The sequence below is a fragment of the Lotus japonicus genome, chromosome 1 (genome assembly GCF_012489685.1).
Source record: "Lotus japonicus ecotype B-129 chromosome 1, LjGifu_v1.2".
Classification (NCBI taxonomy): Eukaryota; Viridiplantae; Streptophyta; class Magnoliopsida; order Fabales; family Fabaceae; genus Lotus; species Lotus japonicus.
In genome coordinates this window covers 72,079,109-72,099,692 of record NC_080041.1, presented here as the reverse complement: position 1 = coordinate 72,099,692, position 20,584 = coordinate 72,079,109, and the positions used below count along the sequence as shown (strand labels likewise).

Below are 20,584 nucleotides of genomic sequence, written 5' to 3'. Positions count from 1 at the left end.
GAGAAGGAGATGAAGCTGAAAGTAAAGAGATAAGATTAACAATCTAATATAGTAATATGCATCCTTTTTCATTATCACTCACAAGTTGTAACAAGTTTTGGTCCTATCATTCATATATTTTATTTACAAAATCACTTAGTGACTGCAAAACACTTTCTTGACACAAAGCCAATCATTATCTGAAATTAAAAAAAGAAAACTTGAAAAGCTCTAAGATATCAATACTATATCACATTATTATCTGTTTAAACTGTGGTAGAACACTGAGCCCCTTGTGCTGAAATCAGAGGAGCACCAAGCATAGAAGGTCCAAAGGCCATGACAGAAACACAATTAACATTGAACCTGTAATGTCCAGAGACCCAAGTTCCAATCTTCCAACGAAGCTTCCCAATAACTCTGAGATTCAAAACTAGTCTTCCATTAATTTGATCACGGCCTACTTCATAACCAAGAGATGGTGCCACTGGTAAGCCATTCCCAATCAAAGATGCTGTTAAGAGATTACTCTCTTCATTCCCTTGGTAGAATGGAGGCACAGAGGAATCACCTGTTATCCTTTGTCCCTTGTAGGTTGCATAAACTTGAAACTCATCATAGTAGATGCTAACTTTCTGGTTTGGATTCTTGGATAAGAGAGTGAGTTGGATTGAAGAGTTAAGCATTGGTCCTGAGAGGTTAAATTGGTAGATATCAACTTCTTTGAGGGAGAATTGAGGCTTTGAAGGGTGGAGAATGAACCAGATAAGAAGTAAGAGTAGTAGGATTGTGGTGAAAGATGCTGAGAAAGCAAAATAGAGCTTCTTGTAGTTTCTTTCAATTTTGAATCCTTGCTTTGTTGCACAGTGTTTTGGAGATTTTATTGTGATTTGAGACATTTCCAAGAGAGAGAGAGAGTTGAAACTTGAAAGGAGGGATGTTAATTGTTTACAAGGTTAAGGAAGAGGGGGTTTGGGTGGGTTATAAAGAGAGCAAAAAGCAACAATTATTTTGGTGCTTTTGACTGCTATCTATAAGCTCCTCCTCATGGTGATTAGTATATAATTATAAGAAAATTAAAGTGGTAAACTTCTGGAGAAATGCTTGATAGGGAAATCCTAACATGCCAGAGATCCACACGCGTTACTAGTATTCTTAATATGGATAAAAAATTAAGTTATATACTGAAATGTTTTCACCCTTCACACATATCTTTGTGGCAGTTTCAACTTTTAACATTCACAACATTTTGTAAAGCTACAAAGCCGCTGCAAAGACGTATGTTTGAAGGGTATCAGCAGAAATGGTATGTTCACCAATCATTTTTCATTTCATATTAAACATGAAAGTTGTCCTCATAACTTGTCAAAATAGTTGGAATGTTGAGTGACAATTTAGAGGAGCACTGAATTCATTGAATACATGTTTGGAAGTTTATCTAAAATTAGAATCAAATATGTGGAGAAGCTTCTTTGCATGTTTGTATATTCATTAGGTATGTCATAGTTGATTCTGGTAGATTTTCACGTTAGAAAGAGAATTGATTATCTGAAAAACTACTCCCAGTTGCTTTTGTGTGAGCAGAATTGATTCTGCAAAATTTCAGTATGAGTTCAAACATGCATTTGTAGCATGTTTAGTTTTGTTTCAGCATAGCTAGAATCAGCTCTAGTTTTACAAAAGCTAAGGGAAATACCTTCTTTCCACCAAAATTTTGCCTTTCATCATAGTTTCTCAATGAGTTTCCAAATTCGGTATTTAAAAATTGATTCTCCATAAATGTGATATTTGATTAGTTTCCAAACATGCTATCTCTGAGTATCTTTAAAGTTTCTGAATTAATTCCGAGTAAATTAAAGCAGATCAAAACATGCTATTAATTATAGCAATTAGCAAGTAATTAGGTGCATATGAACCAAATGACCCTACACCACTCTCCACTTTCACAAAATGTTATCTCCTTTTGCAAGCAATTCAGGAGCAAAGTTTCAGTGGGACAAGCTGCCTCTTCCCCTGAAAAAAAAAAAATTGGCTCATGTTAACATGAAAAAGTTCACACATGTACTGTAGAAAGCTTAGAATCTAACTTAGCCATGTTAATGTAACATGTCTTTATGGTTGTTTTCACAGTACTCTCTTTCTTTGGGCCGTAATATGCTTTGGTCGCTTTCAAACATTTGTGTGGTGAGAGGATTGAGACTGCCAGATAACACTAACAACCAAATTTGGCCCCAATCCAACTTTTTCTTTTTGGTGCACAAAAGCTTACTGAAACTGAAAAAATCTATTGCAGACAAGACTTTGTTTGAGCATTTTAAATGAAAATTGAACAGAGACTAGCCAAACACTCCATTAATATGTAGATTGAGTTGAACACAACCTAACATTCAAGTTTTCAATGAATGGTCTTACTTGAATTAGCACTAAGTTGGTAGTGTTCTAATTCTTCAAGGAACATTACCAAGATTGTTTGTCCAAGTAAACATGTATATCTTGAAGTTGTGTTGGAAGGCAAGATTTAATAGTGTGTTTGGATAACAATTAAGTGTAATGCGTGCGGACTTTGATCTCAATTCATAAAAAGAGTTCCTTTCACTTTTTGTCTCGAAATGAATGCTAACATCCATTTGCACCGGTGTCAACAAGCATCGAGACATAACCTAAAAAGTTGCCCGTCTATGATAATTTGAGCCATGTTTTGAACCAAAATTGGAAAGAGTATGCATGAATCATACAAGTCTAAAAAGATTTGAAAGATAGCATAAGTTCAAGATATGTTCAAAGTTGCAAGAGTTAAAACAAAGAAATGTTATGTCTGGAGTTCTCCTGTAATTCAGTTATTAGTGAAAATTTGTTCATGAATAGAGGATTTTGCTTGATAGCATGGAATGGTTGTAGAATTGATTAGAAGCTTTTAAATTTCGTGACTCCGGACCTCTAATGAACACCCACTACATCCACCTTTGTGACTAGTAATTATAGAGATAAAACAAGTCTGCACTCCTCTTCTATATTCTCTGTTGATTTTCACTTTGTTCTGCCTTGCATTTGCTTTACTTATTAATTGTTCTCTATTAATTGACATGTTAGGCAACTAGCAGTCTAGCACTGCAATTCTATCAGCCTTGAGATTCCTTTGTGAACATAATTTCCTTCTCACATTTTTCTTGGAAATCAAGGTTTTGATAAGATTTCGTGTGTTCAGATAGATACCTGTGACGTGAACGAACTTTCATCCAAATTTATAAGAAAAGCCTCTCCTTAACTCGAAGTGAATGCTAATGTTGCTTTTGCACTGGTGTCAATGTGTATCGTTCTTAAGAGATTAACAGTAAACAAGTTGTTACTTGCAGCATGCCATGGCTTCCCTTCTCAAACAATAAAAATTAGATAGTCCAAGTCATTGGTGGTGATTACCAGCTGTAATCACTGTATTGAAACACATGGCACAGAAGAAGGTTCAACCATGATAAGTGGGTCCTCAAGTGTCCCAACACACAACAGGTCCCCACATATGATTATAGTGTCGCATACATTTGATGGCGTGTGATACCTCAGATAACGATGTTATGGGATTTGCAAATTCAGATGATACATAGTAGTATATACAATCTGATACTGCCACGCTACGCTATAATATAATGGAATGGGTGATTAGAAAGAAAAGCAAAAGCAGCACTTTTAATAAAAGAGGCTTAGAGAAGGTAGCGTAAATAATAGCCTTCCTTTCATGATTGGAGATAATATGGTGCAAGCAAATGGCCTAGTGTTGTTGTGCTTGTGCCCATCCATCACAGAGAAATTACTGAGACTTGTCTTTGTGTGTGAGTTTCTACCGTTTAATTGTGAAGTTTCATTTCTTTTTCTTCTTTTTTGAAAGGGAAGTTTCATTTCATAATAAAACAGAGTGAGCAGAAAACAAAAAAAGGAGGGAACATGCAGAATCTGTAAAATAGCTTTTGGGAAACCTCCTTGAATTTTTTTGTTATGTTATGATTTCTTGGCGTTAAATGTGTTTTAGCTTCACCTTTTAAGTTGAGAGAAGGACCCACTTCAAAGATGATTTTCCAATTGTGGGGTGCTCATTTCCATTGTTTTTGTTTGGTTTAACGTAAGTGTCCACCATTGGAGGCAATCATATTCAAGAAAATATTGAGATAGAAACTCAAGATATTGTTTTAAGGGAATCGGAGTCATGTCTCATTTGAATCAAACACCCATTTGCAATTTCTAGTTTGATTAACTTGAATAGTCTTCACTCTTCAAAGTCTTTATAAACTAGTAATCAATCATTATGTATGTCATCCTCTCTTAAATGTAAGGCTCGAGTCTTATAAACGAAAAAATAAAACCTCATTGAGAGAATTAACTCCACTCCACCTAAAAGGTGGGGTTCCATACTAGAACAATATTATCTCTAGTTAGATCAAGAAAATTATTGATCAATTTTTTTGTCAGAACCACATGTATCGTCTACTAAAACAATCTTGTTTGAGCCGGTTAGGATTATTATAAGGTCAAGTTTTACCTACCAAGTATTTAATAAAATTAACTGAAATCTGAAATATCTGCTTAAGCTGCAACAACGTCATGATAGGTAATTTATGTTGTAGAAAGTAACTATTAACTAATTGATTAGTTGAAATTAAGCAGAGCATTACCATGGGAGTTCATCATGCATTGATACATGGTGGTGGTGGACCATTTGAGTGCTTTAATTTTTCGGCCATTTGCCACTATGGGACCCCTTGTAGTGAGGAGTTTAGATAGCATTCAAAGCAGAGACGTTTGACAATAAAAGTTCCTTTTTCCAGTTATTATTGAGCATTCAGCTTTTCAATCAAGAGAAAGTTGGTGACCCCATAACTTGGTGGTTTTCTCCTCTTCTCAACTTTGCTTCTAATTTGTTTTTAGTTGCCATTGCTCATGGACCGTAGAAACTCCAATTTGTTCACATTATTAAAGAGGTAAAGGATTTTTATTGGAAGATTAAGATAATACTTTCTCACCTCTCATTATCTTGGTTCCTTAAATTATTGTATTATAGGTTAAGCATTAAGACTCATAGCAAGCAAACAAAATTGAGAGATCAACAAAGTAGGCTCACAGGATAGTTAAAAAAACATAGTAAACAAGGTTCAAATTTGGTTGTAGAGAAGTACAAGTAAGTAAAAGGGGAGTGTGGGGGACTGCATGCTTTAGACTTTAGACAACTTTTAGCATTATAATTTCCAGAATGCCAAGGGTCCCCTGATTGAGTATATGTATTTGGTTACTTGCATTTGTCCACTTCTGAATGAAATACTATTTATTCTGTCCAATTTCTTCTCAATTTTTATCCACAAACTTAAAGGAAACGCAAGTATATGAGTCCATAATTTTCAGCTACGCAATTCAAAATTTCAGGTGATAAGGCCATTCAAGATATTAGCATGTGAGGTGGAATTGTTTTTGAGCTTCTGGCTTTTCTTGCATCCTTTATATCCCACAGAAAGGGTGTGCTTGAACTTTGAATACAATTTTTTTTTTTTTAAAATCTTTTATAATGTTTCAAAAAACATTCACAAAGCTACATATTCTAACCAAAAACTACACCTCTAAAAATGGACTGTACTCGGACCAACCCAATTCACCATTTGTAACTACAAGCTACATAGTCAAAATTAGGATTATGTTTTTAATCAAATCGCATATTTGTAAAATTGTAAAATTTAATGTAACCAAAAAATACAGTGTAACCAAAAAAATTGTAAAATTTAAGAAAATTTTATATATGTATATAAATTCATGTATTTAATTTGCATATAAAATAGCATAAGTAACAAAAAAAAGTTGTTTAAATAACTAGAAACACTTCAATAAAATTGCACCCATTAGTCATAAAACATATCACATAATTCATAGAAAGGTCATTCTAAAACAGCCCCACACCACCTCTTACAACCCCAGTCATTGTCTCTCATCGTTGTTGGAGGAGCCTCGTTAACGTATCGTACCATCATATCTCTGGTGCAATGGGGAAAGAAGGGGGCTCGCGAACGTGAGTGAGGATGAGAAGGGGGCTCGCGTATTAAAAAATCTTAAGAGTTTTGCAAAATGGGTCACATTTAGAAAGCGAGTTAAACCATCACAATTCACATGTGCCAAACGAAAATCCCTTAATAAGGACTAAAGTGCTATTAATTATACAATTTTAATTATGTGCAAGGTCAGATTTAGCTCAAAAGGGATTATGCAGCAAATTTTAATAGTCTATAATCTACATTTTAATCGCATAATTGTGGGATAAAAATTGAGATTTGACTACATGTTTATATGGACTCTGAGGGCCTGTTTGGTGACCAGGATAGGATAGGATAGGACAGGATAATAATCATATCCTGTTGTTATCTGTTGTTTGTTGCACCAGCAGGATATGATAACACTATCCTGTCTTCTATCCTATCCTGTCAATCATGTGTAAAAGTTATCCTGAGGGGGGAGCTAGGATAGAGCAGGATAGGATACCAGTTATATATTTTCTTTCAGTATCCTAACTCCAAATTAATTTATTTTAATATTATATAATTTATAATAATATTAATTAATAAATATAAAAATATTAATTTAACTAAAATAAAAAATAAATAAAATTATTATTCATAAATAGTAAAAATAGACTACTCACTTACAAATATTGATTTATTAATAATAATAGACTAATTTAATATTTTCATCTCCTATTATTTAAAAATTATTTATCTACTTATATAATAATTTAAATATAAAGTATTTTTGAAATAATAATATTTTTAATTTAGTTAATTTTTATTGTTTATCACGTGTCACAACTAAGTGAAAAACATTGATTACAAATATTGATTTTTTAATAGTAATAGATTAATTTTTTATTTTCATCTCCTATTATTTAAAACTACTTATCTACTTATGTAATAATTTATAATTCAAATATAAATTACTTTTGAAATAATAATATTCTTAATTTAGTTAACTTTTATTGTTAATTATCACGTGTCACAACTAAGTGAAAACCAATCGGTTAACTGCATAATTTTATTTAAAATATAGGGTATCTTCAAAACAATAAAATAGGCTAATTAATAAAATTTAAATTAATTTTATTTATTTTAAAATATAGACTCATTCATGAAAATGTAAAGAAATTAAATTTAATAGAATGATCAATTTTAAATGTATTTTTTATTCAAATATAAATCTGATACATTTTTCCTTATCATATCCTGTCATTATCATGTGCACCTCAAACACAGGATATGATAAGAGTCTATCCTGCTCTTATCATATCCTGTTGATATCATGTTCACATATCATATCCTATCATATCCTATCCTGACCACCAAACGGGCCCTGAGTCATTTTAGCTAGACTTACCTAACTCACGAGCCCATGAGAGTTGGAACTGGGCTGAGTAGGGTTTGCCGCTTTATTTTTGTTACCAATTTTTTTTCTTAAAAATTGAACTAAGGTTGGAGGTAGATCTGTCAAAGAGCGTCGTAACTCGCATGCCAACCTTTTTTCGATACATCAAAAAACTAACAAAACAAAAAAAAAGGGTAAACAACACCGAGAGAGAGTTTCTCAACAGAAGGATCTCCAAGTCATAACAAGGGCAACTCGCAAGCCAACCTAATGCATTGAGTTGGTGTTTTTTATTTCTCAAAATTTGCGAGCCAACCCATGTTGGATCAAGCCCGGCTCTACACATTTTCTTTCTCACCGAGAGGTGAGTTGCGTTGGCTCGGGACACTTTCCCCCAACTTGTGCTAAGTTGGGTTGACTCACTTAGTTTTATAGCAAGATCTTTCCACTTAATTAGTTTTCCTAAAAGATCAAGGGTCAGAATTGAATTACAGTTGTTAGTGAGGACCTTATTGTAATATGTAGAAGTTAGTTAAATGTCAGTTAGCATTCTGTTAGATACAACTGGCAATTAGTTAGATACAACTGTCAATTAGTTACAGCTAAGCACAGTTAGTCAGAAGCTAATCATAGTATAAATAGCTTCATCTCTTGTATCTTCGTTAATTGATTGAATAATCAAAATCACTGTTCATCTTCTTCTTTCTTGTTGAGAAGAAACTCTTCTCTGATTTCTTTGATGGTATCAGAGCCTTAACCAGGGTTCTGCCATCACCAACTTCCGCAGCTATGGTGCGTCAAGCACAGATCAACAACAACAACGGCAATCCCCAACAGCATGTGGTATTGGAACCAGCACAAAATCCGATTTCGCCTTACTACATCCATTCTGGAGAAAATCCCTCTGCAACAATGGTGTCACCTCCTCTCAATGGCAGAAACTACAATGCTTGGGCACGGTCAATGAAGCGTGTGTTGGTTGCGAAGAACAAATTCAAGTTCATCAATGGTGAGATTCAAGTTGCAGTGCCAGGAGATGCAAACTATGAGGCTTGGGATCGATGCAATAGCTTAATCAATTCTTGGATTCTCAATTCGGTAACTTCTTCCATAGCTAATAGCATAGTGTTTGTTGAAAATGCATGTGATGCCTGGAAGGATCTGCATGATAGGTTTTCACAGGGAGATTTAGTTCGAATTGCAGAATTACAGAATGAAATAAGTAATTTGAAACAAAATACACTTTCTGTGAATGATTACTATACTGAGATTAAGACACTTTGGGAAGAATTGGAACAATATCGTCCAATTCCACGGTGTAGGTGTGAAATGCCTTGTAGATGTGAAGCCATAGAGCAAGTTAAGCTGTTCAGGGAACATGATAATGCGATTAGGTTTCTTTTGGGACTGTATGAGAATTTTGGAGTGGTAAAATCACAAATCTTGATGTCAAATCCTTTTCCTTCTATAGCTAAGGTTGTGTCTATAGCTATGCAGCATGAGAGACAATCAGAAACTGAAGATAATGATGATTCTAAAGCATTGGTTAATGCAGCAGAAGGGAAAAAGTCTTATGGTAAAGGAAAAGCTTCAAGCTCAGGTTCTGGTTCTGGCCATAATGGCTTCAATAACTCCAGTTCTAGTTACAAGAATGCAGGAAAATACTGTACTCATTGCAAGAAGTCGGGGCATACTGTAGAAGTTTGTTATAGACTTCATGGTTATCCAACAGCTTTCAAGCCTAAAACTGGTTATAATAATGTTAGTCATGCTAACAATGTTTCTGGAGGTTATGACTCTGCAGATGATGCAGATGACAGTTCAGTTGTGCACAAAGACAATGTAGATCTTTTTACAGCTGATCAATACAAGAGAATCATGGCAATGATTCAACAAGCAACAATTTCACAGAAGAATAGTTATTCAAAGAGTGCTTCAGTCAACCATGTGATCAGATCCAGAATTTCTGAGGCAGAAACAGCAGGATATGGTAAGCATTCAGCCTTATCTTGTTCACAAAGATATAATACCAAAGATTGGATTATTGACTCTAGAGCTAGTGATCACATATGCTTTGACAGATTGAGTTTTAACACATTGAGTAGAATAAAACATATTACTGTTAAATTACCTAATGGTGCATCTATACAGACTAGTTATGCTGGCACAGTTAAGCTTACTGATTTGATTCTGCTCACACATGTGTTGTTTGTGCCTGAATTTACATAAAACCTGATATCAGTTCATAAGTTAGCCAAAGAAAATGTCTGTGAAGTAATCTTTGGTGAAATTACTTGTTTTGTTCAGGATGTTCAAACCAAGAGGAGGATTGGTTTGGGTAGCTTACAAGAAGATGAGCTGTACCATTTGGTTGTGACTGGTCCTTCTAGTATTTGTTTTTCTGTCAAAAATGTACATACTGAAATAAATGGTTTAGGACAAGTGATTCCTGCTAGTTCATTGTGGCACTTTAGGCTAGGACACTTGTCACATGATAGGATTCATGCCTTAAATGCAATGTATTCAGCTATTACTGTAAATAAATCACTTGTATGTGATATTTGCCATTTGGCAAAACAAAAGAAGAAAATGTTTTCAAACAGTTTACATAATGCAAAAGATTGTTTTGATCTTGTCCATATGGATGTTTGGGGACCAATTACTATTCCTTCTGTACATAATCATAAATACTTCTTAACTGTCCTGGATGATCATAGTAGATTTGTATGGATAGTGTTGCTCAAGAGTAAGGCAGAGGTTCAACAACAAGTTAAGAATTTTGTTGCTCTGGTCAAAACACAGTTTGGTAAAACTGTTAAGACAGTCAGAAGTGATAGTAGGCCAGAGTTCATTTTACCAGCCTTTTATTTTGCTCAGGGCATTGTTCATCAGAGAAGTTGTGTTTATACCCCTCAGCAGAATGGGAGGGTGGAGAGAAAGCATCAGCACATACTTAATATAGCTAGGGCTTTGCTTTATCAATCCAATTTGCCTAAGATGTGGAGTTATGCAGTTTTACATGCAGTTTATCTTATGAATAGAATACCAAGTAAAGTGTTGAGTAATAAGTCACCTCATGATTTACTCTTTGGAGAGAAAGCAGATTTGCAGTTACTTAAAGTCTTTGGTTCATTATGCTTTGCTAGCACTCAGGGTTTCAACAGGTCAAAGTTAGAACCAAGAGCCAGAAAATGTGTCTTTTTGGGTTTTAAGCACGGGGTCAAAGGTTATGTACTGTTAGATTTAAATTCCCATGAAATCTTTATTTCTAGAGATGTGGTTTTTCATGAATGTGTTCTACCTTATAAGAGTTCAACATCACAGCCCTGGACTTGTTTAGAATTACAAGAGCAGAGTAAAGATCTAGCTGGTATTATTAGTTCTCATTCTTCAGAAGAGGTTCTTGAGACTAGAAGTTCTGTTCCAGTTATTGATCCAGAGCCAATAACTTCATCCTAGACTGAGGAGTTGACTTCTTTATCATCTCAGCAAGCTGTTTTACATGCTAAAGATACAGAAGAAAATAGTGCTGAAGATACATCTAATCTCAGAAGGTCAACTAGAGCTGTAAAAAGGTCAACTTATTTACAAGGATTTCAATACAACTCACTACCTACTAGAAGTAGCACAGCTCACAGTATTTCTCATCATTACTCTCATGACAAGTTATCTTCTGCACATCAATCTTATGTCTGTAATATGACTGCAGATCAAGAACCAACGACTTTTGCAGAAGCAAGTAAACATTCCCAGTGGCAAGAGGCAATGCAAGCATAAATTACAGCATTGGAGAAGAATGGAACTTGGAAGCTTGTAGATTTACCTCGGGGAGTGAAGCCTATAGGTAGCAAGTGGGTTTACAGAATTAAGAGGAATGCAAATGGTATCCTTGCTAGATATAAAGCAAGATTAGTAGCAAAAGGGTATAATCAAGTGGAAGGCATGGATTACTTTGATACTTTCTCCCCTGTAGCAAAGCTTACTACTATTAGAGTTATCTTAGCTCTAGCTGCTGCACAAAACTGGCATTTGCATCAATTAGATGTAGATAATGCTTTCCTACATGGTACTCTTGATGAAGATGTTTATATGAGTGTACTAGCAGGAGTGTCCTCTACAAAGCCTAATCAAGTCTGCAAGTTACAGAAATCATTATATGGGCTGAAACAAGCAAGTAGGAAGTGGTATGAAAAATTGTCTTTTCATCTCAAGGGACTTGGTTACATGCAAACAACTTCAGATCACTCCCTATTTGTGAAATTTCAAGGTGCTCATTTTACTGGACTCCTTGTTTATGTGGATGATGTGATTTTATTTGGAAATTATCTTGCTGAGTTTCAAACAGTGAAAGATTCATTACAGCAAGCTTTTGGTATTAAGGATCTAGGGATTTTGAAGTATTTCCTTGGTTTGGAAGTAGCTCACTCTTCTTTGGGAATTTCTCTTTGTCAAAGAAAATATTGTTTAGATCTTTTACAAGAAACTGGCACATTAGGTAGCAAACCAGTTTCCACTCCACTGGATCCAGGATCTAAATTAGCACATGATCAGGGTGACCCTTATACAAATGAAGCTGCATATAGAAGATTAGTAGGGAGATTACTCAATCTTACTACTACAAGACCTGACATTTCATATGCTACCCAACAACTGAGTCAGTTCATGAGTAATCCCATGGATACTCATCACAAGACAGCAGCATTAAGGGTTCTGAGGTTTTTGAAAGCATCCCCTGGCTTAGGTCTCTTCTTTCCTAGGAGTACTCCTATCACTATTCAAGGGTATTCAGATGCTAATTGGGCATGCTGCTCAGATACACGCAGGTCAATTTCAGGATATTGTTTTTACCTTGGTGGTTCTTTAGTTTCATGGAAAGCCAAGAAGCAAACCACAGTTTCTCGCTCCTCAAGTGAAGCTGAATATAGAGCTTTGGCCTATGCTACTTGTGAACTACAATGGTTACTTTATCTACTTCAGGACTTGCAGATTGCTTGTGCAAAGACCCCAGTTTTATTTTGTGACAATCAAAGTGCATTGTATATTGCAGCCAATCCTGTCTTTCATGAGAGGACAAAACATCTAGAGATTGATTGTCATGTTGTGAGAGAGAAGTTGCAAGCTGGAGTGCTTAAGCTCTTGCCCATTCCTACTGCTCTTCAAGTAGCCGATATCTTCACTAAATCACTTCAGCCACGAGTCTTCCAAGGGTTTATTGCCAAATTATGCATAATCAACATCTTTCGCTCTTCAGCTTGAGGGAGGGTGTAAAAGATCAAGGGTCAGAATTGAATTACAGTAGTTAGTGAGGGCCTTATTGTAATATGTAGAAGTTAGTTAAATGTCAGTTAGCATTCTGTTAGATACCGCTGGCAATTAGTTAGATACAACTGTCAATTAGTTACAGCTAAGCACAGTTAGTTAGAAGCTAATCATAGTATAAATAGCTTCATCTCTTGTATCTTCGTTAATTGATTGAATAATCAAAATCACTGTTCATCTTCTTCTTTCTTGTTGAGAAGAAACTCTTCTCTGATTTCTTTGAGTTTTGTCTCTTAGATGTGAATGATAGGGAAGGTGCTACATAGTCATAATCATAACCAATTGAGAAGCAACCTCCACCCATTTATTTTAAGTTCGTTGATTAGCAGACATTTACAAAACAAAATCTTGTTTAATCATGACTTCCAGATATTAAAAAAAGAAGAGAAGAAGAATCGTTCAAAAATAGAATAACTTCATACCATATTCTTATATCATAATGTTCGTGGGCAATTAGTTGGCTGCTTACGAGTATAGTTTGCGGGACATAGTCATGTAATGATAAATAAACGTGACACAACAAAGCACAATTCTCACAACTATTTACTATACATGGACTATGGCCGGCAAATTACAATCGTAAGCAGAGTTGAGGGGAAGCTAGCTTTATAAGACTGAAGAAGAAGATTGACTACATGAATGGAAGGAGAATGGTGAAGCTAGCCATGATATTGGTCAAGGTAGGTTGTGGCTTTTAAGTGAAAATAGAGATGTTTATACCTCAGTTGGTGGTTTTAATGGGGAAGTTGATGGGGGAAGAAGATCATTCATGGATTGGACATAGAAGGTGAAGGTTTATAAGGTGGTGGAGTAATGGAACTCCATCTTGGAGAATTAGGAAAGGAATGGATGGTTATGAAGATGAATGGAAGAGAATAAATATGGTGCAGAAATCAGAATGTGTGAGTGGGTTGAAGGGGAAAAATGCGTGTTAGGTGAGGCAGGTGAGGTTAGTGAAATCAAATAAATGTGAGTGTCTGTACATGTACTAGGTAGGTGGGTGATTTTTCTTTTTCTTTTTTATGACTTGATTTTATATTATTTTTCCCCTAAATTTTAAAATAAAATAAGCGAAAAATTAATTTTATATGAAGATAGTCATGGTAGGTAGTAGGTACCTCTTTTTCAGTTTTCCATTTTTTATATATTTTTAATATAAAAAATGAATAGCTTCCATAAGAAAATAAATAAATTATTTTTTAGCTTCATCACAAACTTGAGAATACTTGGTCAAGCCTTCTTTAATGAATAGCTTCCTTAAAGAAGCAGATGGCATCCAAATATGATGTTATGTTCCAGTTTCACCTTTTCTTTTCCCCCGAGAGGGTTGCTCCCCACCTCCAGGGAATTCGAACCCTCAACCTAAGTAAAGGTGTGAGAATTGAACCCGGAACTTGAAGTCAATTGCGTCCATCCATGTTGGTGGGAATCATTTTCATAACTTTCAAATGCACTCTTTAATTAAAAAATAAAACGTGTTTGGACCCAAAAAGAATCTTGCACTCTTTAACAAAAGTTTGCTTGATAAACAGGCAACCATGTCTGGGTAAACCGGAAATAACTTCTAGAAAAGGCACAAAATTTCAACAAAGCAAAAAAATTTCAATAATTGCTACTATAAAAAAAAATCAGAACGTTGTGGTGTTGCATAACAAGCTCCTATATTACATGATTAATCAGGAAGTCTTTGTAATTAACCAATTCCTGAAAAATAATCAAATAATGGGGCAGGGGCATAAATATCTCTATAATATTACAATGATACATATCAGGATACTAGGTATATGATATACAGTATCTCGAGCAAGGCAAAAGAGGAGAATGGTTTCAGAAAGCATATACAGATAAAGTGGTTCTGGTGTCTAAGGATTCACTAAAACAAAATTTTGAAGCAACTACACTAACTAACAAATCTTGCTCTACTCTACAGTCATAGCATGTTTTGATCAACTTTTCTTTCACTCATAATTGATTTTGGCTTTAAATGTGGTTACAGAACACATTCCCAAACATGCAATGAGTCATAAATCTGCTATTGATCATATTCTTGGCCATCTTGTTCTGCAGCAAGAGGATCAGGATTCGCTTGACGAACAAATTGTCCTTTCACTCTGGGACGTTGCTCTGCTAATTTCTTTCTGCTCTCATATCGAACCTATTAAAAAGTGAAAGAAAAGTTAGCATCTCTTTGGAACAATGATGGTCATGCTAATATACAAGGTTGTGCTGATCGTGATGTACCTTCTTCTCATAGCATCTCTCTTTCCGTTTCAAGCGGAACTTGTTCAGAGCTGCTTCCCTTTGGATAGATCGATGGGTATATCCGTTGTTTGTGAGGTCTTCATGCTTACCATCTGAAGCTGCTCTGACAGTGGCAACTTGATCAGCACGGCTGCTACTTACACAATTGTTTCCATAACCATTGCTGTTAAGATGGTTTGCATTTCCATTACAGAAATTGCTCGATACACTTTGATCAGTTGCAGGGGAGATATACCCTCGATCCTCTGCGCGTTCGGACCTGTGTTCTTGTGGGTACACAATGTGCTCTTGGTTGCTGTTTCCATATGGACCCCGATGTTCACGTAGCTGCTCTGAACTGTTTTCATTCCCGTTTGACTGGTAAAATGCATTTACTTGGAAGTTTGGCTCAAGGAGCAGAACTGAACTCGGCATTGGTGATGGACCTGACTGCGTTTGAAAGACTGGAGGAAGTGAAGAACCATAGGCTGTATGTAGATCATTGAACCTTACGCCCTTTACAGGAATTGGGAGAGAATGCCCTTGGTTGGAGTGTGAAGTTGCAAGCTCAGATTCTTTTGACTGGGCTGCAGCTGAAGACAACATACATCTTTGCATACTAGGTGTTGAACAATCTGAGTTGCAGCCGGTAGCAACGTGGGAGACAATTTTCTCATTATTTGTTCTCTGTTCTCTTAGTTGATTGAAGAAGTTACTTAACACTGCAGGTGAGGCTTCCAGTTGCCTGTTAGTATACCTGTATGAAACCCAATTCAATAATAAGCATACATAATTCAATGGTGCCAAAAGTCCATACACTTAATAGGTTTTTGCTCATCCTAAAGAAGAAACAAATCAAACTAAGTAATTTTAGAGTTCCTCAAAGTTATGACTAAATATTCATCGTTTTTCAATAAATTATTCGTGATTTTTAACAAAACCCAAAATTGGGAGATGTGATATTTCCCACACCTGTTTAAATAAGGTAATGCATCCCTTGAATTCCTTTATAGTAAATAAATTAAAGATGAGCAGCTATTTACTAGTTTATGAAATAGAATAACTTTCAAAAAAATTAAAATCTCAGAAAGGAAAATATAAGAACAAGGGATTTGAGCAGTTACCGCTTGAAAGCTGAAGCATTTGAATGCATGAGGGTGTGCCTTTCTTCTGTGAGTTCCTTGTCAAAGTTGCTGGCATGAGATCCTCTTAGGGAAAGATCCAATTGAGGAGAAAAGTCAAACATCCCAGTGGAATTAACTGTGGAATTTTTTAGAGTGCAGTTTGGATGAGTATGGAATGCTCCAATCAAGTCAATAGCTTCCCTAGAAGAGTTAATTTGAACAAAGTGTCTGTCATGAGCCTCACCACTGTTGCTAGTGCTCCAAAAATGCTCTGGATCACCATCCTTGACATTGGCCGTGCTTGTCTCGCCATTTTTGCAGATAGGTGCAGTTAATCCTGTAAAGTAAAAATTGGCTCAAATTTAAACATCACTCCTCATCAAATAGAGAGAAGAATTATTGCAGAAAGGGATAGAAATTTACCTCCTACATGAGTGTCATGTGTGATGGATGTCTGGCCTAACTGGATGCATGTGTCCACATCTTGTGTCCTTGCTCCACTTGGATGTGCTTCACCACATTTCAGTGGTGAAAATTCTTGCATGTCATTGACAGGACTACTCTCAGCTTCCAATTCAGGCTTCGTACATGAACTCTGCAACATACAGCAAATATGCAGTCTCAATCAGAAAACTTCCATCAAACCAACCGAAAATGAAAGAAAATTTCTTCCATTATAAAAGAATTACAAAAACAGATAAATATCCCCTCAAAAGAATTATGCATTTGGAGTATATTGAGTAAGACTTGATCATATGCATTTGAACTCAAGAGGGCCGTAAACATACAAAAGGTGATAAGATATAGTAGTCTCCCAAAAAAGGTTGAAAACAAAACCTACATAAGAAATAACTGGTAGGCATTTCCAGAAATAGATATGCTAGAATTAAAAGGAGAGCATTGATAAACATGTAAGAGAGAGTCAACACTAGAGGCTGTATTGAATGTGTTATCGCATTCTTGCAAGTTAAAAAACGGTTCTCGTTCAAAATTACTTAACCAGAAAAAAGAAATGGAAGGATAATAAGATGATTCCAACTAAATTCTACAGCCTCTGGTAATCTGGTGACAAGGCACCAAATCTACTTGATTCCAAACTGGGTCTTTTCTTTGTCATTGGTCGTTTGTCTCAGATGTCCTCACATAACAGCAATAACATAAGAAATAATGATGTCTAGATCTGGAAAACCAACCTGTGCATCACTTCCTTTCTCAATTAATTCCTTATTTCTCTGAATGCAAGCAGCATCGCCGCCTGAACGATTACTAGCAGCATTGTTTTCGGCAGTGGCTTCAACCTTTTGCTGTGCAACACTCTCATCTTGAGGAGCATTTACGCTGGCGGTTGACTGAAATAGTAAATGGACAATAAATTAAAAACTCAACCAGCTGCAAATGACATCAGAGTATTTAAGAAAGGAACAGAAAATGAAAATTAAAAAAATACGGAGCAGAAGTCCTACAGATTGTCTTCTCCAAACATGCTGCCACAAATTCCTCAGCTCATTCTTTCTAAGGGGCTTAACAAGATAGTCAGCAGCACCTCTCAACATGCATTTATATACCGTGCTAACTGAATCTTGTGAGGACATCACTGGAAAAACATCAAATAAATGCAGAACAATCAATAAAAGTATTAATAAAGTGAGAAAAATTCAGCAAGAGCTCCAAGATTCGTATCATACTTATGACAGGGATGTTTTTGCAAGTCTCATGCTCCATAATCAATGTCAGAAGAGCATAACCAGATATGGCTGGCAAATCCACTTCAGTCAGTATTAGATCGAAATTCCTCGGTCTTCCCTTGAGTATTTCCCATGCCTTCAAGCCATCAGGAACAGCAGCCACTGCTCAAAACAGATAAAAAAAGTTATTTTCAAGTTTTCCAAGCATAAAAATTAGTTTCAAGTACTCATGTCTTTTCAAATTACAAGATTCAAACAAGAAGAAAAAGTAGATAACAGAAAAATCTTTATGACAGATCAACATCAAAAATCATTGCATCATGTTTATGGCTTAAGGCTGTACTAAATACATGAAATTTAAAGTTGCCATAAGTTCCATAAACCTTCATTTAACCCTAATCCCCATTACTTACCTACAAGAAATAAGAAATTTCTTTCTTTCAAAAGAAATATTTATATCAAACAAAATAAAAAAAAAATGCCTATAATTAATTCACACAAATCTTATTTTCTATCCCTAAAACATTTTTAAATTAAACCCTGAAAAGCTATGAATCTGCTAATTTCATGAATCACATGTCAATCCTTTCCTAAATTTGAAGCCCTAAGACATTTATTCTCTAACAGCTTTTTTAATTCCTCTATTTTCTTTAGGCCAAAAACCATTATTTATAATCAATAAAATTCAAAGTTTTAGCCCTGAAAATAGGAACCACAACAGAAGAAAAAAGAAGAACAATCAAAATTTACATGCTTCTATGAGTTATGACAGTAAGCAATTGAACACACAAATAGAAAATTATGCAGAAACGAACATAATGCTTACAAAAACAGAAACTGCGAATTTGTAACCTTAACCATTAAAGAAGCATACAAGTCCAAATTGAGCTCAAGTTGAATTGAATAATGAGCAAAATCAAACACAGAGCTTCAAAAACCAAATTCATAGAAGAAGATGAAAGGAACATGATGAGGAAAACCATGAATACCTTTAAAGTTGCATTTCCTGAGAAGCGCCGCTATAATCTGCCTTGTAGAATCATCAGCTTCAACCAAAAGCACTCTCAGAACCATTTTCGGCAAAAACTTCTCCCACCTCATCAACCCCTTCAATTCACCACCTCCACTCCCTTCCTCTTCCTCCTCCCTCCGCTTCTCCTCCTCCACCACCACCACCTTCTCGCCACTCGTCACCGCTTCATACATGGTTTCTCCAACCGAATCGATTCCAGTACCAGAATCACTTCTCAAGAAAAATGAAGAATCTCGCTTCTTAGTTCAGCACACAATTTCAATGTTTGGGTTTTGCCTTTGAAAATTTTAGTGTGTAAAAAGAAAGGAAAAAGGTACCAAGTTTAACAGTAGGTGGAGATCCAACGGTCTGTGATGCGACACCAGTGGTAACCGCTTGTTTGATCCAACGGCGGGAGAAAATATCCTCTAGGCTGAAAATATCTAGAGGCATGGAAAAGCTGGCCCGCACGTTCCACGTCAGCGTTAGATCTGAAATTTCGACCAAAGATCTAAAGTAATGTAGCCATTGGGTTCTCGTGGTTGGTGCTGGTGGTGGATATTTTTTCAAACTTTCTTTTTCAATATCATTAATTACTATTTCTCTTTTCCTTGTCCATCCAAATGGAAAAATATCAAAATGCAATGATTTTGATATTTTCCTAAGTGTGTGCATTGACGACGACATTCTTTTACTTTACTTTACTTTATTACTTACACTTTCTTTTTCTAATTATAAAACTTAATACAAAAAATTGTACTTATTAAAAAAATATTAAATGTATTAAATTAGTGTATCAATTTTTTAAAAATGCATATATTATTTTAAATTAACCCTTTGTCATTTTCTCTTACTAATTAATAGTAGGTGGTAATTAAAACTTTAGAATTGAAAACACATTATTAATGTGAGGGGTATATATGAAAGATTAGAATAGTTTTTACTAGATTATTATTAAAGGTCTTATATTTAGGAAAATAAAAAATTTAAAACTAAATCTTATAATTAAGAACTGATGGAGTAACTATTAGCTTGAATTTAAATCATCGTCTATGAGAATAAACGGTATATTGTAGTTATTTACTGTTTAGAGCAAATATATGTGAAATTTGGTGATCAATCATTTATAACTTAATATGAGTATCAACCGTAAAAGAATTAGTCATTATTGTGGAGGGAAATATATTATTCATGCACCGAACAAAAGTATGTATGCATTAGGATATAGGATATTTTTTGTGTGGGACAATGGGTGCTGCGTGGGGTCCATTGGGAGGGAGATATTATGATTTTTTTAACTAAAATCTGAGAGATATTTTTGAGTGCTTTGAAGCTGCACATGAATCCTATGGAGGACATAGAGACACGTGGCGAACTGGCAGGGTGAGTCTCGTTTTGTGGCTTTGAAGTCGTCGAACGCTTATCTATGAGAAGGGGAAACACGTCACAGGCCGAGGGTGCGAGCAAGTGGGTGGCTGTTGGATACTCACTCCTTCTTTGGTCAATTTTTTTCCTTTTACTTTCTCAAAATATCAACAAACATCATATAAGATTAATTTCTTCGAAACGCAAAAATCACATTAAGTTAATAGTTTCTCAAACAAACTATTCTTTGTGCACACCGTTCAAATAACTGAAATAACCAAATCTAGGAATAAATATTTAAGTAGCACAGTTATTTACAATATTACTGGTTTTTGGTTTGGTAAAAAGAATTAATTTTATATAATTCCTTGGCTAGGGACAGTTTTCGTTAACTGATTTGTTATTTGTTATAACCAGAGAATTAGCCACTGATCTAATGGATGATTGGCTCTTTAATTTCCTAGTATCTCCGAACTCCG

The 20,584-nt window shown here is 35.3% G+C and overlaps 3 protein-coding genes and 1 long non-coding RNA gene across 5 annotated transcripts; 1 reads left to right on the top strand and 3 right to left on the bottom strand.

Annotated features, from left to right (window-relative positions):
* Positions 1 to 47: 47 nt before the first annotated feature.
* On the bottom strand, positions 48 to 955 carry LOC130746612 (NDR1/HIN1-like protein 26). The gene has a single exon (XM_057599297.1). It carries the CDS (start codon positions 876 to 878, stop codon positions 246 to 248), a length of 633 nt encoding a protein of 210 aa, XP_057455280.1. The 5' UTR covers positions 879 to 955; the 3' UTR covers positions 48 to 245.
* Positions 956 to 8,251: 7,296 nt separating this feature from the next.
* On the top strand, positions 8,252 to 10,185 carry LOC130746569 (uncharacterized). The gene is made up of 2 exons (XM_057599249.1): positions 8,252 to 9,349; positions 9,667 to 10,185. The coding sequence occupies exons 1-2, from the start codon at positions 8,272 to 8,274 to the stop codon at positions 9,699 to 9,701; spliced, it is 1,113 nt and encodes a 370-aa protein (XP_057455232.1). The 5' UTR covers positions 8,252 to 8,271; the 3' UTR covers positions 9,702 to 10,185.
* Positions 10,186 to 11,855: 1,670 nt separating this feature from the next.
* On the bottom strand, positions 11,856 to 13,659 carry LOC130746579 (uncharacterized). Its single transcript, XR_009022153.1, has 2 exons — positions 13,101 to 13,659; positions 11,856 to 12,610 (listed from the first exon to the last, which is right to left on the bottom strand). It is a non-coding gene; the product is annotated as an uncharacterized LOC130746579 (long non-coding RNA).
* A 661-nt stretch (positions 13,660 to 14,320) lies between these two features.
* Positions 14,321 to 19,047, bottom strand: LOC130746556 (two-component response regulator-like APRR5). 2 transcript variants are annotated; one of them, XM_057599238.1, is made up of 9 exons: positions 18,718 to 19,047; positions 17,729 to 17,890; positions 17,507 to 17,637; positions 17,237 to 17,392; positions 16,467 to 16,638; positions 16,288 to 16,380; positions 16,044 to 16,179; positions 14,920 to 15,676; positions 14,321 to 14,833 (listed from the first exon to the last, which is right to left on the bottom strand). In XM_057599238.1, the coding sequence occupies exons 1-9, from the start codon at positions 18,932 to 18,934 to the stop codon at positions 14,711 to 14,713; spliced, it is 1,947 nt and encodes a 648-aa protein (XP_057455221.1). In that variant the 5' UTR covers positions 18,935 to 19,047; the 3' UTR covers positions 14,321 to 14,710. The 2 variants fall into 2 exon arrangements, with proteins under 2 accessions (XP_057455221.1, XP_057455213.1); XM_057599230.1 differs by having other exon boundaries at positions 16,044 to 16,380.
* Between the last annotated feature and the right edge of the window lie 1,537 nt (positions 19,048 to 20,584).